This window comes from Vidua macroura, chromosome Z (genome assembly GCF_024509145.1).
Source record: "Vidua macroura isolate BioBank_ID:100142 chromosome Z, ASM2450914v1, whole genome shotgun sequence".
In the NCBI taxonomy this organism is placed as follows: Eukaryota; Metazoa; Chordata; class Aves; order Passeriformes; family Viduidae; genus Vidua; species Vidua macroura.
Genome location: NC_071611.1, coordinates 1841102 through 1857173, shown reverse-complemented (window position 1 = coordinate 1857173; position 16072 = coordinate 1841102). Strand labels below are relative to the sequence as shown.

The 16072-nt window shown below is 50.0% G+C and overlaps 1 protein-coding gene across 4 annotated transcripts in view; it reads right to left on the bottom strand.

The window, feature by feature from the left end:
- The window catches only part of ZBTB7C (zinc finger and BTB domain containing 7C), a 149018-nt gene that overhangs the window by 60438 nt on the left and 72508 nt on the right, over positions 1-16072 (bottom strand). For 3 of the 4 annotated variants that reach the window (XM_054003218.1, XM_054003220.1, XM_054003221.1), the window contains exon 4: positions 12095-12152. The exons of the other annotated variant lie outside the window; for it this stretch is intronic. In XM_054003218.1, the coding sequence (XP_053859193.1) occupies positions 12095-12152 (58 nt within the window). The remainder of the gene's footprint in view (positions 1-12094; positions 12153-16072) is intronic. 4 annotated transcript variants of the gene reach the window in all.

Sequence of the window (16072 nt, the reverse complement as noted above, 5' to 3'; positions counted from 1 at the left end):
ACCGGCCTTTTTGGGAGTACCAGATGGACCAGCCAGATTACTCTTAGGAAATATCTACTCTTCTCTTGGTTTCTTCCCTACCCTGGGAAAAGCTTCAAAGCTGCTCTCCCTGCTGGCAGGATTCCTCAAAGAAAAGCTCTGTGGACAAGGCCAGCAATCTCAGAGTCCCAGAATGGTTTGGGTTGGAACAGACCTTAAAGCTCATCCAGTTCCACCCTACTGCCATGGGCAGGGACACCTTCCACTATCCCAGGCTGCTGCAAGCCCCGTCCAGCCTGGCCTTGGACACTCTCAGGGATCCAGGGGCAGCCACAGCTTCTCTGGGAAAACTGGGCCAGGGGCCCACCACCCTCACAGGGAAGAATTCATTGCCAATTTCAACATTAATCCTACCCTCTGGCAGTGGAAGCCATTCCCTGTGTCCCGTCCCTCCATCCTTTGTCCCAAGTCCCTCTCCTGCTCTCCTGGAGCTCCTTTAGGCACTGGAAGGGGGTAGAAGGTCTCCCTGGAGCCTTCTCCAGGCTGACCTCGCCATCTCCCTGTGTCCAAGCAGAGTGGCATTATGGTTTTAGGTCCCATCCAGGCTTTACCAATTGCCCTAAACAGCCCAGCACCCACAGGCTGATACACCAAACCCCAGCTGTGCTTTCAAGAAGGTGCCCTCCCAACTCTGACAAGTTCATGATTGTTTTAAACCCCTGAATAAAGAGTAATCACTCTTCCAGGTCTCATTCATAGCTCTTGTTTTCGTTACCATTCCCAAACAACATCCAAGCCTTATCTGAGTGTTAAATTCCCAGCTTTGGAGGCATCCCATGCCAGCCACTTTCACAGGCTCAACCCAAGGGGAAAGCATTTTCTCATGGACACAGCTGTTTCCTTAAACAGACCCTGTGTTATGAGATAGGGAGACCAGACAGTGTACTTTCTCTGCCCACTCATTAGCTTAGAGATCCCCTTTTCTCTGCCTCTGCTTGGCTCTAAGCCTACCCCACAGCTTTTTCCAGCCTCTCTCTTGGTGATTTTTTCCTCTGGCTGGTAATTGTTCTCATTGCCCTTGGCTCACAGATGGTCCTCAGAGAGCTCACTGCTGATGTGGTGCCAGCTCTGCTCCATTCCAGCTGCTGAAGGGCATTGGGAGACCAGCTACCACTGGACAGAGATCTCTCCTCTGCTCCAGCTGCCCTTCCACACCTAGGCAATCGCCAGAAAAGGCTTTGCTCACCACAGCTGCCACAGCTGGGCATGGTCTCAGCCCCATCCCAGCACCCAGGTCACCCTCCAGCCCCTCTGCCCCCCACACTAAGCCTCCACATTCTATCTCAGTCTCCCTACCCACCCTTCCTCCTTGACAGTCTCTCCTGCCATGCAGCTGAGTCACTTCCCCGTCTCCAGACCTTTCCTTCAAGCTTTTCCATCCCCTTTGGCTTGGGAGCACCCCTGCAGGGTCCCAGCAAACCTCTCCCACACAGGGGAACAGCCCCTGGGGTAAAATCCTGTATGCTGAGGGTGACAAAACACCAGCACAGGGTGCCCAGAGCAGCTGTGGCTGCCCCTGGATTCCAAGTGTCCAAGGCCAGGCTGGATGGGGCTTGGAGCAACCTGGGATAGTGGAAGGTGTCCCTGCCCCTGGCAGGAGGTGGAATGAGATGATCTTTAAGGCCCTTTCCAAACCATTCTGTAAATCCAGCCCCTGGGCTCCAGCCCCGCTCCACAGGGACAAACTGGGACTGCCACCCAGGCAGGATGGATGTGAGTGGAAGAAAACAAGGTGGGAAAAAACACGGCAGAGCAGAGAGGAGGTGAAAGGAGGTCTTATTTTTCACCCAGCCAAGTTGTTTTTGGAGGCGCAGACACTGGGTTCATTCATGAAGCAGCTAAGTGCAGGGTTTTCAACGGAAACAATGAATTAACAAGGATGAGCAGCAACAGGATAAATGACCTTTTTCCTGCCTCCCAAAGTGTCCTGTTTCTTTCCTAACCAAGCAGCCAACAGCTCATTTAGCTTCAAGGCACTCAGCCCCAGCGACCTGGTGCCTCTAGAGAAGTCCAAGGGTTTAGCAAGGAGCTTTCCACAGAGGAACTTATTTCCCTGTGGCTCCACACCCTTCCCACTCAAAACCATGGGAGCTGGGGGCTACACAGGACTCCACATGGCATTTGGGATGTGAAGCATGGGTGATGCTACCCAGCGAGGCAACAGTCTCATGGCCAAAGCCAAGGCATCATGGAATGAAGCTACTTCACAGAAGTTTCAGGCTGGAAATCAGGAACAGGCTCTTCACCCAGAGGGTGGTCAGGCACCAGAACAGGTTCCCCAGGTCATGGCCCCAAGCCTGACAGAGTTCAAGGAGCATTTGGATGATGCTCTTATGTTTAGACAGTCCTGCAAGGAGTAGGGAAGCTGGACTCAGTGGTCCTTATGGGTTCCTTCCAATTTAGAATCACAGAATTGTTTATATTGGAAAAGCCCTTTAAGACCACGGAGTCCAACCATTACCCAGCACTGCCAAGGCCACTGACCCATGACCCCAAGTGCCAAAGCCACACAGCTTTTAAACCTCTCCACCAGTGCCCTGGGCAGCTGTGCCAGTAGGTCTGGACAACCCTTTCCATGAAGGAATTTTCTCTAATGCAATCTAAACCCCACCCCGGGCTGCTCCTCCTGTCAGGAGCCACAAGGTCCTCCCTGAGCCTCCTTTTCTCCAGGCCGAGCCCCTTTCCCAACTCCCCGTGCTGCTCTTGATGCTCCAGCCCCTTCCCCAGCTCCATTCCCTTCCCTGGACCCCAAGACATTCCATGATACTCATGATTTTAAGATCAGTGCCCTGAACCCAAACCCACTGGGACCCAGCTGAACCCATCCATGGGAGAAAGATCCCAGTCCACTGAGAATCCAGTACCTTTCAGCAGTGTGCAATTTCTCTTCAAAGACTCAGAAGGAAAAGTGGCTTGACTCGCAGGTTCTGCTATCTCCAAATCTATCAGAGGGACACACTGTCCTATGCTAACATAACGGATTAAAGCAGAAGATAAAATGCTGTTCCATTATCTATTTATTAAAAGCACCACTTGAACTGCTTTTATTCAGTGTACATCTCCCAGTAAAGAGGCAGTCCTTGATGGTGTAAATCAGTGAGCAATTGTGTTTTAACAGCCTTTAGAATGGCATTTCCCCACGCTTTTAGACAGAGTATCAGACAGAAAACCTCTTCCAAAACTCACTTATAGTAACAGGCGAGATCACAGAGCTCTTTACTGCTCTTCTACCACCAAGACAAATACAAAATGGGCTTCTAAAACTCACAAAGCAGAGATCATTCCCATTTCTGCTGCATGAATATCCTTAATGACGGGACAAAATAAATAATTTTGTTAGCAGTGCAGCTCCCACTGACAGATGGGACTCCTGGTAGGTGATGAAATGCAGGCTGCAGCTCCCAGCCCAACGAGTCCTTTCCTCTGTGGTGGCTGTGGGTTCTGTGGGAATCAGCTCTTACAGAGCCAGAAAGGAGGAAGCCACTTCGAATCTAGCAGTTCTCTGAGCAAAAGGGGAAGAAATGATGCCAAACTTTCAGCAAAAGATTTCAGGTGTGAATACAGCAATACATGTGAACTGCACAACAAAAGTGGGGTTGCTGAATTCTCTCTGCTTCCCCAGAATAAATTAGGCTTTTTCTTGGTTGAGGATATTTTTCCATGCCAAGACACATTCCTACTTACTTTTTGCCAGGCTCTACTGCTTTGATAACCTAATTTTATTTACGAAGTGTTTCAGTAAAGAAACCTGGAGCAAGAGCATTCATGAGCAGGTTGGATTTCAAATGAAATGCTGGTGGAAGACAAGCACAGCAAGCTTCACCCTGAGCTGCAAAAATCAGTGGAGTCTCCACTGTGGACATGAGCAAATGTCAGATCTGATTGGGGGAAGAGGGAAAGGGATGTAGCCACATACACAGGGAAGCATACCCATAGTCTGAAATCTATGTGAGTGGATGGATGGATGGATGGATGGATGGATGGATGGATGGATGGATGGATGGAGGGATGGGTGGATGGGTGGATCCTGACCACACTGCTGCTGTCAGAAGGACTTCAGCACCGTGGCAGACTCGATGCTGAGGTTGATGTCATCGCTCCTTCCTTTCCTGTGGCCACCTGCATTTTATCACCTGCTGCAGATGAACTGGGGCACTGCCTTGCTGGGGAAGGCCCAGGGCCCAGCTGTGCCACCTGCAAGGATACCCCTCCCTGGGGTGGTTCCCAGCCCCATGCACCCCAAACCTCTGGCCACTCTTACATGAGCTGAATTCTGAGAGGGCTGACAAACCTGGAAGATCATTTTAAACCACAATCACTTCAAATTCAGCCTGTGACCTCCTTGGCAGGATTTCCCTTCAGCACAGCAGCCCAAAACAGGAGCTGACAGTGCCTGGCAACCTTTTGAACCAGCACTCAGGTCCCTTGGGTACTGAGGGGAGAGTTTCTCTCAACAGCATGCAAGCTCCCTGTCTCTGACAGCCCTGCTCATGGGAGGGGACCAGCATCCCATCCCCTGCATTCAAGGGTGTGAAAGGTCACTGGGGAAGGTGCACTTGTCACCAGGAATAAACTGCGATGCAGAAGTTGTGTCACGTCTTCTCTCTGGGAGGACAGAGCCAGCTGAAGTCAGAGAAAATCTTCCCTGATGCCGGTGGGGTTTGGATCTGTCCTGGAGCAGTGAGCAGAAATGCCAAGCAGCAAGGAGTGAAACCTCTCCTAAATGGCATGGTTTATCAGCCAGCACGGAGGGAGCCCCAGGGGACAGCCAGAGCAGGTGTCCCTTCACAATGAGTTTCCAACCAGTGCAGCCCAAATATCCCCTTAACATAAGTCACCCCAACACCACAAAGCCTGGGCAATGCCAGCTTCCCAGTCAGGCTAAATAAATCCCTTCCCTTTGCTTCCCCTGACAGCACATCTTATCCAGAGCTATTCTGAGACAAGAGCCACCAGCAGACCTGGGAGAGTTGTGTTTGAGGGTCCAGCTCAGGACAGCATGGCTGATCCCTCATGCTCCTGAAGAGTTAAAAGTTTCCCAGACAAACCTCATAGTTTTCCACAATTTACTACCTTTACCTATCAGAATGATCTTAGAGAAGATTTTATTTCTCTCTGCAGTGTGTAGCAAACCAGAAGCAAAACTACAAGCAAGGATGGCCCACACGGAAGAGAAGCAAACCTCACCTGATCTGCTGGGAGGAAGAAACCAGGGCCAGCCAGCACCAATGCCTTATCTGGTTTTCCTGGCTCAACAATGTCCTAGGAACATGATCACAGGTCACAGACCCCCCCTGAATGAGATGTTCTGCAGGGCAAAAGATCATGTGCTGACACACTTGAAGCCCAGGAGAAAGCAGCACAGCCCAGGGGGGTGATCAGCAAGGCCAACCTCTCAGCTGACACAGGCAGGAGTGTCACCACATGAAGGGCTGTCGAGCCCACGTCCGGCCCCTCTGCTCCTCCCTGAAATGTGGGTCAAGCCACAGGTGACAGCCAGTGCTAAGGGAGCCATCCCTGCCCACCGAGGTGCTTCCAGCACTGTATCAAAAACTAAAGCCAAGCAATAAAAATTAAAAGAGAAGTAATATGGGTCATAAAACCCAAGCACAAGACTAAAAAGTCCCCGGACACTGATGTATCGTTAAGACAGGGCATGAAACTCCCCTCACAGCACTGCCAGGTTTCCTTTCCAAGAGCTCCAACCTATCCTGGTTTCTGATTATTGTTTTGCCAAAGATGGGTCAGGCTTTCATCACCTGGCTCTCAAGTGTTAAGGAAAAAAGGTGGTGGAAAGGCTTGGGACTTGTGTGTCACCCTGTACACCACTTCTTGTGCCTCACCCACACACTGAGCTTTGTGGCTGAGACCACCAGTGCCTTGAACCAACCAGCTGCACACACCCTGGTCAGGAAGGATGCCATGGAGATACACTAAACAGATCCACAGAACCATGGAATGTTTAGGGCTGAAAAGGAACTATTAAAGGCCGTCTAGTCCAGCCCCCTGCCCATGGGCAGGGTCACCTTCCACTAGAACATAAGTGCTCCCAGTCCTGTCCAACATGGCCACAGATGGGGCATCCACTGCCTCTCTGATAACTGGTAACTAAAATAACTGCCCCCAGCCTAACAAGGCTGCTGGGTTGAGCTCTGATAAAAGAAAACACTATTTTGTTGGAAGTTCTCCTTCCCCCAATCTTGCAATGACTGGTAACTCACAGGCATCCTTCCCCATCCCAATATCCCATTGTTTCCTCACTACAGAAGGTCCCACTGAAACAGCAGCCCCAGCATCGGAAATTTTATAGGGGTAGAAGTCCAGATTTAACTCTTTTGGACACAAAGATGAGGTTTTAATCACCTCTGATAACTGGGGGGGAAAAAAAAAGTGGGAAACTCACTGCCCCCACCACCACTGCCCATCATCTCCATCCCCCACTAGTCCAGCCCTGCTGGTCCATTAACATCCTCTTCTTCTTGTAAATATTGCCTGAGCACTCCTGCCTGCCCTCCTGCCCTCAATTAATCATGGCCTGGGGGAGAAGCAGGTAAGAAAGCACTCAGATTTAACTGATCTCCACAGATGGTGAAAACAGAGCTCAGTGAGACAAGCACGGGCAGAGGGGATGGGCAAGGGCAGGGCAAGCAGGACAGCAGAGCCCCTCAGGCCCAAACATCCTTGCCCTGCTGTCCTCATCTCCCAACGCTTCATGAGATTTGAGGAAACTTTGTATGCCACAAGGTTCGATTCTCTGCTCTGAAGCAGGTTATCTTTGCAAGCACAACCTCCCCTCTGCTGAATCCCAGAGCCATCAGGCCTCTCCCACCAGTCCCAGTGGGGTGGACGTCCCCACCAGCCACTCATGACACAAGGCAGAGGTTGAGCCCACACAAGCTCTGCAGCTCCCAAATCCCATGGGAGCCTTGAAGACCACTGCATTAGGAGTCAGTGAATCTCAGAAACAGCGATGGAAGGAAACCTCTGGAAGGGCCAGGCTGGATGGAGACTTGGAGCAACCTGGTCTGGTGGAAGGTGTCCCTGCCCATGGCAGATGGTTTGTGACTAGACAAGCTTTAAGGTCCTTTCCAAACTAAACCATTCTGTGACTCTCCAATAAATATCTCTGGCTCCAAACAGCACCTCCAGCATCCGTGGGGATACCAGAAACACAACTGGTACCTTCAGCAGGGTACCCAGCTCCCAGTTCAGCTGCAAGGAGCCACAGGTCACCAACAGAGCAGCCCCAGCTTTACACAAAGGTGGTTTTGCTGGAACAAAAGCAAAGGCCACAGAAATAGGTTGATTTTTTTCCCCTCTTTTTCCTGAGATATGACTAAACTCCAGGAGCAGGTAGTGCCTGGACATCCTGCAAGCATCCTGCAAGCAGTGCTTTCAACATGAAGGAACAAAAGGCTGCGGTGGGGAGGAGAATGGTGGGAAACCTTGCGGGCTCCCAAGATTCATTTGAGACCTGGTGTTTGCAGCACAGGCTGTATTTCATCTTTTCATAAGTAACTCTTACCAGGAAACATTACAAAAAAGGGGGCATTTCAAGGCAGAAAAGTTGGTCACCAAACGTCATTTTATTTTATTTTTTAAGCCTTTTGTTAGCAACTCTTCTGGGGAGCAAATCCAGCAGAGGCAATACAGTGCAGCGTGCACTCCTAAATTAGTTTCCAGGCACTTGGGATGCTTTATTATTCATTTCCTCCAAATATTAGGTAATGCCTTTCACCCCTTTCAAAGTCTATACGAGGGGTCTTTGATGCATTGTGGGACTTGAAAGTTTCAGGTCTAAAGAAGCATTTCTTTTAAGTCCTCCCTTTTATCAAGCATATTCTGTTCTGTTCGCTATAATGCACACAATGGCATGAGAGTCTTGACCTGCTTCATGTCTGATGAGTCGAAATCTCAGATGCATAGGATAAAACAGCCATTCCTAGCAATACAGCTTAAACACTTAGGGCTCTATTCAGGCAAATATTACCCAGGGGTCTGCCACGCCACTGAAAAGCTGCAGAAATTGGCTCCGTAGACGGCTGACCAATTCAGCAGTGAGAAATGACCCCGCCACATTAACTCCCCTTTTCATTTCACCCTGGGCGAGCCGGGGTCTGGAGGTAAGCGCAGCCAGAAGGCGAGAGCCGGCTGAAGCCAGATTCATTTTCTTTATATAAAGTATTTTTGTGTGCGTGTGTGACCATGAATGTCATTATGCGGATCTGCAAAAGGAGGAAAGTAATGACATTAGGGCACAGGCGCAGGAATCAGGGAGGTTTTTGTCTTACAGCGACACCGGAGCGCTGTCACGTCTTCTGGACAAGCAGAATTTGTAGGCTTTAAAACACTGCAAATATCTTAGAAAAGCAGGTCTCTGCCTCTGCTGAAGGCATGTGGGCTTTGCTGGGCCACTTTACACCACCCAGCATCAGTCTCCTCCATGTGCTAACCAGAATTAATACCTCTTTGTTCCACAACAATTTACCCTGTTTATAGTTTGTTTTTTTTTTTTTCACCCTGTTCTTTCCTCTATATACTGCAAGCTCACTTAAGAGATAGCCCCTGTCCAACAATACACTGGACCCAGGGCAGGGATGCAAAGTGGAACTTATTATTGCAAAAGCAAATATATTTCGGTACAAAATACCATGTTTTTGTCCTTTAGACCATCGCACCAACATGTTTTTACAGAAGTACCAGGTGGCTATTTTAGGATATTAATCTCCTCTTATCAATCTCCTCTTGACAGGCTAGAATTAAGAAAAAATTTTTAAAAGGCAATCTGAAAAGGCAAGGGTAAAATTTAATGCACAAGCTGGAGAGTTCCTAAATGAGCTGAAGATGCTGGAATTTGCCTTGCATGTTTTCTACCCTAGGAGCAAAAGATGCCTCTAGAACAAACAAGTGTTCAGACTATATGGGAAGATGTTTGTAAAAGAGAGAAGCCCTGTTTTTCTGACTCCTCTTGCCTGCCCCAGTGCTACACCCTGGTATGACCTGCAATCCCACCCTGTCAGCCTGAGACCAGCCTTGATAACCCAAACATTTCAATGGGGAAAAGCATTTCTTAAGCTATATAAAAAGGAAGAAGTTCATCTTGCATGAGTAAAACCCAGCTGTGTCTTTCCTGATACTGGCAACACATCCAGCAGCACCTCCTGTAAAATGGGAATATATGCATCTTGCAGGCCCTGGTCCTGGTGTGTGTGATTTTAGGATTAGTTCTAAAAGCAAATAGATCCACAAGGTTATAATCTCCCAAGCCATCCACCTCCTCCAGGATGCTGCAGGCCTGGAGAGCACAAGCCTGATTTTTGAAGGATGCTGAGCATCCCTCTCACAGCTGGCATGGCAGTAGCAGCAACAGGTAACAAAAATAATATGATAAAGACTGGACAGGGCTTTGAGCTACCTGGTGTAGTTGAAGATGTCCCTGCTTATTGCAGGGGGGTTGGACAAGATGTCTTCTAAAGGTCCCTTCTGACCCAAACCTATTCTATTCTATTCTATTCTATTCTATTCTATTCTATTCTATTCTATTCTATTCTATTCTATTCTATTCTCAGCTCTCACACTACCCACCTGGCTATGAGGCTTTTTAGGAGCCCTCTGAAGCATCCTTACTAAAACACCATCAGGACACACATGGTCTGTGCCCCACGTGTGCGTGGTGCAGTGCTGGTCTGCCAGAGGGCAGCTGACAAGTCATTGTTGTGCATGCTACAAATCCTCTGAGCCAGTAAGAAAACCCAAACAATGTGAAGATTTATCGGTTTGCAGGTGGAAATCCTTTCAGTCGAAGCAACAATTCTATTTCTTTTGAGGTAAATGAAGAGTTTTTGCTTGGGGACCCCATCAGGAGCAGAAGGCAGCACAAGGATGGGACCCATCACTCAGCAGTCAGCAGAAAGATGCTGACTGGGGTGTCTGCACAAATTTTTAAGGAGCCTGAAACAGCTCTTTTGAGAGAGGGAGACAGAAGAAAAGAGGCAAAACTGCAGGAGAAACAAAATCTATTTGTAAACCCCAGGCAGAGTTGACACAAGGCATCTGGCACAGGAGTGCAGAGATGATAATGGAGCCTGATGGGTAGTTCAGAGGATTATCAGATACCCTCCAACTCAAATATGCTGAGGAACCAATTATTTAATGCTGAAGACAGCGCAAACGGATGTTTAATAAGCTGGATCACTTCAGGATTGTTGGAGCTCAAGGGGCCAAACCCCCACTGGTGTAAGTCTGGAAAGCCAGCATGATGAAATACCCAGTGCTTCACATACACACAGGCCCTCCCAGTCATCACCATCTCTGCCAGGAGACTGGGGGGCATGGAGGGGAAACACAGCTGGAATTTGGGAGCAGATGGGTGCAAGAGGTCCCTGGGGTGAGGAAGCACGCTCACCACCCCAGGCTGACAGCACTCAGCTCTGCAGGCAGAGCTGGTTGCCCTGTTTACAGGAGAAGGGGTTGCTGTTCTCAGGAACAGTCTGAGTTTTTCTTCTAGCTGATTGCAGAGAGGCAGCAGGGAAGCTGTAGGAGGTGTGGGAGACAGAAAGGAGCTTAGTCTGTGCTCCAGGCACTGATTAGAACCTGTTCTGGAGTCAGGGATGATTCCTGTGAACAAAGCACCCCTTCTCAAGCTCTTCTGCTGGCAGGGGTGTTGGGGGAAAACAGGGTCTCAGCACCCTCCCTGGCTGCCTTGTCAGGAGGTGATCCTGCAGGCACACCATCCCCTTACCTGGGCTGCTCTTGCAGCCAGAAAAGAGAGACAGACTTCTGTTCATTCTCGCATGCTGCCCAAACTAGATCAGATGAGAAATGGGATAGAAACATCTCCACTAACTATAAACAGCCCCTACATTTTTATATGTCTGAAGATTGCTTCCTGAAACCACACTGTGTAAGTTTCTCCCTTCATCTACACTCAAACTGTACTACAGGAGCTGAGGTGTGTCTTAAAAATCTGCCTTTCCCCATGATCCAACCTCCACTAGCACTGCTCCTGTAGTCCAGGATACAGCAGAGATACAAGAATAGGTGTAAGGAAGGAATTTTTTATGATGAGGGTGGTGATGCCCTGGCACGGGGTGCCCAGGGCAGCTGTGGCTGCCCCTGGATCCCTGGAAGTGCCCAAGGGCAGGCTGGATGGGGCTTGGAGCAAGCTGGGATAGTGGAAGGTGTCCCTGCCCATGGCAGGGGGTGGGATGGGACGAGCTTTAAAAGCCCCTTCCAACCCAAACCACAGTTCTACAATTCTGTGATAGCCCAGCACCAAGATGCTCCTCAGCATCCATCACACATGCACAGAGGAAAGACGTGGGAATTTGGTCCCTGAGGGATGGGAACCTGCGGGGGCTTACAGCATGGCTCTGTTGAGAGTTTGGCCAGTGTAAACCAGGAAGCTGCTCACGAGAAGATGGTGAAAACCCAGCCTCCCACCTGACACAATGCAAAATATCTCAGTTCAAAAACATCAGCTCAGGGTCTGGCTCTGGCATAACTCAGATGATAAAAAAAGGATTCTCCTTTCTTCCTGTTCAAGACCTCTAGGCAAACATCCAAGTGACATCCTCCCGTGTGACAGCTGCAGAAAAGAGGAGAGGACCTTGAAATGCCACCCAGATCGCAGCCCCGTGACGGGGCCTGGAAAGGGCCAAGCACAACAACAGCCAAAACCACTCCAAGCATTAACAAATATTGTTGTTTGGTGCACTCCTGTGCAGCTGCCAGTGTATCTGCTGCCTGCTCCTTCCAGAACTCAGCAGTGAGAACGCACATATTGATGAGAGCATCTTCCACGGATTTACAGGAAGAGCAATTAGAGGTTTGGTTGTTGACGACAGCAGAGAATCGTGGTGGTGGTGGTAAAGATGATTTGTGCTTATCCATTAACACAGCAAACTACCTCCTCTCCCACAGGAAATCTCAATAACTGAAGGGCAGATCAGAACCCCAAGACCCCAGAAAGGTATCAGGACAACCACATAGCTCTCCCCAGTCTGCAACCTGCTTGCCAGCTTTCCCCACAAAGCCCATCCCGGTGTGTACTCACCAGTACCCTTGGTTTTGTTTCAAAATGGTGATGCTCCTTTCGCTCCTCTCACCATTTCCTAAGGAAAAACAGAGAGAAAAACACACAAAAAAAAAAAAAAAAAAAAACCCTCATCAGATCCAGGACTGATTATGTGGTTAAGAAGAGCCAGCTCTGGAGAAGCCTCTACTGGGACAATGAGAAAACACAGAGCCAGGCCTGCTCCTGCTCTCCCACCACACATGTCCCCAGGGTCAGCTCCTCTGCTCATCACCCTGCCCTGTACCACAACATCACCTAGCAACACCACGCCAGGAAGGTGCAAGCCCACCCCATCCTCCCCCTGTATCACATCTCCAGTGACAGCTGGGAGATGAACACCCCAGGAATGGAGCAGCTCTGGGCTGCTTCACCCATCCCTCCCCCAGATAAACATTACACTTTGGCCCCTCAGGATTATCACCTTATTCCTACATCCACAGTTCAGTCATCAGTAGCAGCTCAGTAGAATCTGCAGTGCAAATCCACAACAAATCCACATTCCACAACTGCTAGGATACAGAGATGGAAGGTGTATGAAGAGCATACTCCCAACTCTGCCAATAAAAGTTCCCTGCCCCTCTTAGCTTGGGAAAACTTCTTGGAGTAATGGAGCTCTACTGAAGCTCCTGGCCACCATTCGCACTTCCAAATGATGGAGGCAGGGGGTTTGCATTTCCAGAAACTGACACCTCCATGCGGGAGGCCCAGCAGCTTGGCTGGACTCAGGGCTGATGAAGGAGATCAGCAGAAGGATGTTCTGGGGTGCTTAACTCCACTTCAGAACAATCTCAAGGTGTGAGACCCCCACCAGCAGGTAGCCACCATATCAACAAGGACCCCTAGGACAATCTGGGGGACTGGCCCAGGCCTTCTCCTGGGTGAGGACTAAGAGGAAGACCATTGTGGCTATTACAACACTGGGAACATATGATGCAGTAGTGCTCAGCTGGAAAATGCTCCTGTGGCTCAGCAGTCAGATGGAAATGCACTGTTTGCATGCCAAAGAAGCCGTAATCTGGGGTATTTTCCCTAAAATGGGAAAATACCACCAGCTCACACCTGTCCTTGAACCTGGGTTTGTACCTGAGTCCTGGCCAGGGTCAAGAGGTTCCCTCCTACTCATGGAAGCTGCAAATGAAAGAGGATCTCTCTGCCAAGGCTTAGTGGTGTGCAAAGCAAGGATCTCACTGTGTGCAGTCTCTCCACTGGGCAAGGACACATTTGTTATCGTGGGGCAGCTGGAGATGGAGACACTGCCTTCTCTTTCCCGGTTCTCCAAGAGATTTCTGACTGAATCATCTCCTTTTCTTCTCCAGGCAGCCCTTGAATGGGTTTGCAAGTGCAGGGTCCACCAGCACTATTTCCCATCACTCATGACACAAGAAAGCAAATGGGATTCCTCTCCCAGCTTTTAGTAAGAGCCAATGATCTTGATTCAGCCTTTATGAGATTCTCATTCTCATTATTTTCATGGGAAAGTGTCAACAGTATTTTCCAAGTCGGGCTGACACCTGGATGTCAGGATGGAGAAGCCAACAGGCTCTGATCACCCTACCCAATCTGTGACACTGGTAAATTACTCCTCTGCACATACACTCAAGGAACAGAGCAAAACCATGTATGGCAACCTTTGTGATGGCCTCTAATTCTCCTTCTCACGTGTCTACAACCACCAGCCTGAGGACATTTAGGCAGTCTTGAGGACATCCAGGCAGGAGGCAATGCATGGAGCACATGTGAGTGGTGCAGCATGAAGTGGCTGCAGACCGGCCCCAGGGCCACGATCAGCCCCGAGAATGGGACTTCCCTGCAGCCAGTGAGTCCATGTGCTTTCAAGAGCATCCAGCTGCTGGGACCCTCCAGCACGACCTCCTTCCTTAGCCAGGGCCCTGTTCAGTTCATTAACTCACAAGGAGCCACCACTGTGCTGGGCTAATGGCTTGTTTGCCACTCAACAACCAAAAATGATCAACAACGGGCGAAGAGCTTAATGCAGGCCACTGTCAACATGACGACACTGGGCCAGCACCATCATCTTTGTCTAGGGCAAAATTTACAGGGTAGGCTGCAAGAATCCTGCAATGGATCCTGGCTTCATGGCAGAGCTCATGAGCCCTGCTTGGGTTGACACACAACCTCCCCCCGGCACCAGGGCAGGGCCTGGCACCACGCTTCCCATGGGAAGTGTTGGGTTTCAGCTCTAACTTCTGCCTAAAGCCTCCTTCTCTCCACAGGTCCTTCACTGCAGCTGCTCCCCAGAGCAAGGGGAGCTCAGCCTGCAATTCGACACCTTGCTGTAGGCAGATGGGGTTGGTGTCTTCTCACAAGCAGTAGGACAAGAGGGAACGGCCTCAAAGTGAGCCAGGGCAGGTTGAGATGGGATATGAGGAGAGATTTCTTCAAAGAATGGGCTGTCCAGCCATGGCACAGGTTGCCCAGGGCAGTGGTGGAGTCCTCATCCCTGGAGGGATTTAAAACTCACGTGCACGTGGCACCTGAGGACATGGGTCAGTGGCGGCCTTGGCAGAGCTGGGGGCATGGTTGGACTCAACAGTCTTGGAGGATTTTTCCAACCTAAATGATTTTGCGATTCTGTGATTCCACCCAAAACAAATCATTGTTTGAGGCACAGAAAAATTCTCATGAGGCAATAAATGGGAGCTCCTGGGCCAATAAAAGGCTGCACCTGAATCACAGTTTCATCAAACCTCCAAGAAGAGTGGCTGTGAATAAACACACTCATGATCAACCCCCTGAACCAGAAGATGCCCTGGTGCTCTTGCAGCAGTTTCCAAAATAGGATGGGCATTGCTGAGGGCAGCCCAGGCTGCAGTCTCCCATTCCCAAAACACACGTGCAATGAGAAGCTACAAATCAACCAGGCTTGCCTGTGGCTTCCCCTTCAGCCACAAAGTCCCTTTTAGCTTCTTGGGGTGGTTTGCAGAATGACTCGAACACGCCCTCCTGCAGATGACATTCGGATTTCTAATTACCCTCCCTGAACACATCACTGACCTGCCACATCAGCTCACTCACAGGGCTGCTCCTCTCACCACGTGTTGCCAGCAGTGGAGCTTCTGCCCCTCTTCATCACACTGACATCCCCACCACCTGGCTGGGCTTGAGCTGCTGGGCTGGGAAAGATGATTCCCAAATAAACTGGTGATGTGGAATGCTTGTCCTGCCCTTGAGGTCAAGCCCACGTGAAGAAATAGCCTTTAATCACAGAATCACAGGGCAGTTTGGTTTGGAAGGGACCTTCACAGGCCATCTAGTTCAACCCCTCTGCCATGAGCAGGGACATCTCCAACTAAACCAGGTGGTTCAGAACCCTGTCCAGCCTGACCTTGAATGTTTCCAGGACTGGGACATCCACAGTTTCTCGGGACAGCCTGTGCCAGTATTTTACTACACTCACTGTAAAAAACTTCTTCCTAACAGCTGATCTAAATTGATTCCCCTTAAAACCATCAAAGCTTAAAACCATCACCCCTTGTCCTACTGCAACATACCCAGTTAAGTTTGTCCTCATCTTTCTTCTAAGCCTTCTTTAGGCCCTGGCAGGGGCTCTGAGCTCTCCCTGGAGCCTTCTCTTGTGCAGCTGAACAGCCCCAGCTCTGCCAGGCTGGCTCCAGAGCAGAGGGGCTCCAGCCTCTGCAGCATCTCTGGACATTCCAACAGGTCCACGTCCATGCTGAGGACACCAGAGATTTCTCCAGGGAACAGCCCTGTCCTCAACAGAACAAGCACTGATATATTTCCGGTGGACTTCCAAGGCTGCCATCCATGCTCCAGCCCTGACCAGCCAGCCAGCAGTAGGAATTTAGGTCACCTGAAGCACAGGATTGCCCTGGACTGAGAACCAGCACAGACCATGGGCAATGCCCTCCCCAGTGTCCAGGCCTGGAGGTGACTCCCAGGGGCAGCCTGATAAACCTACACCAGTCCTTGGCACAC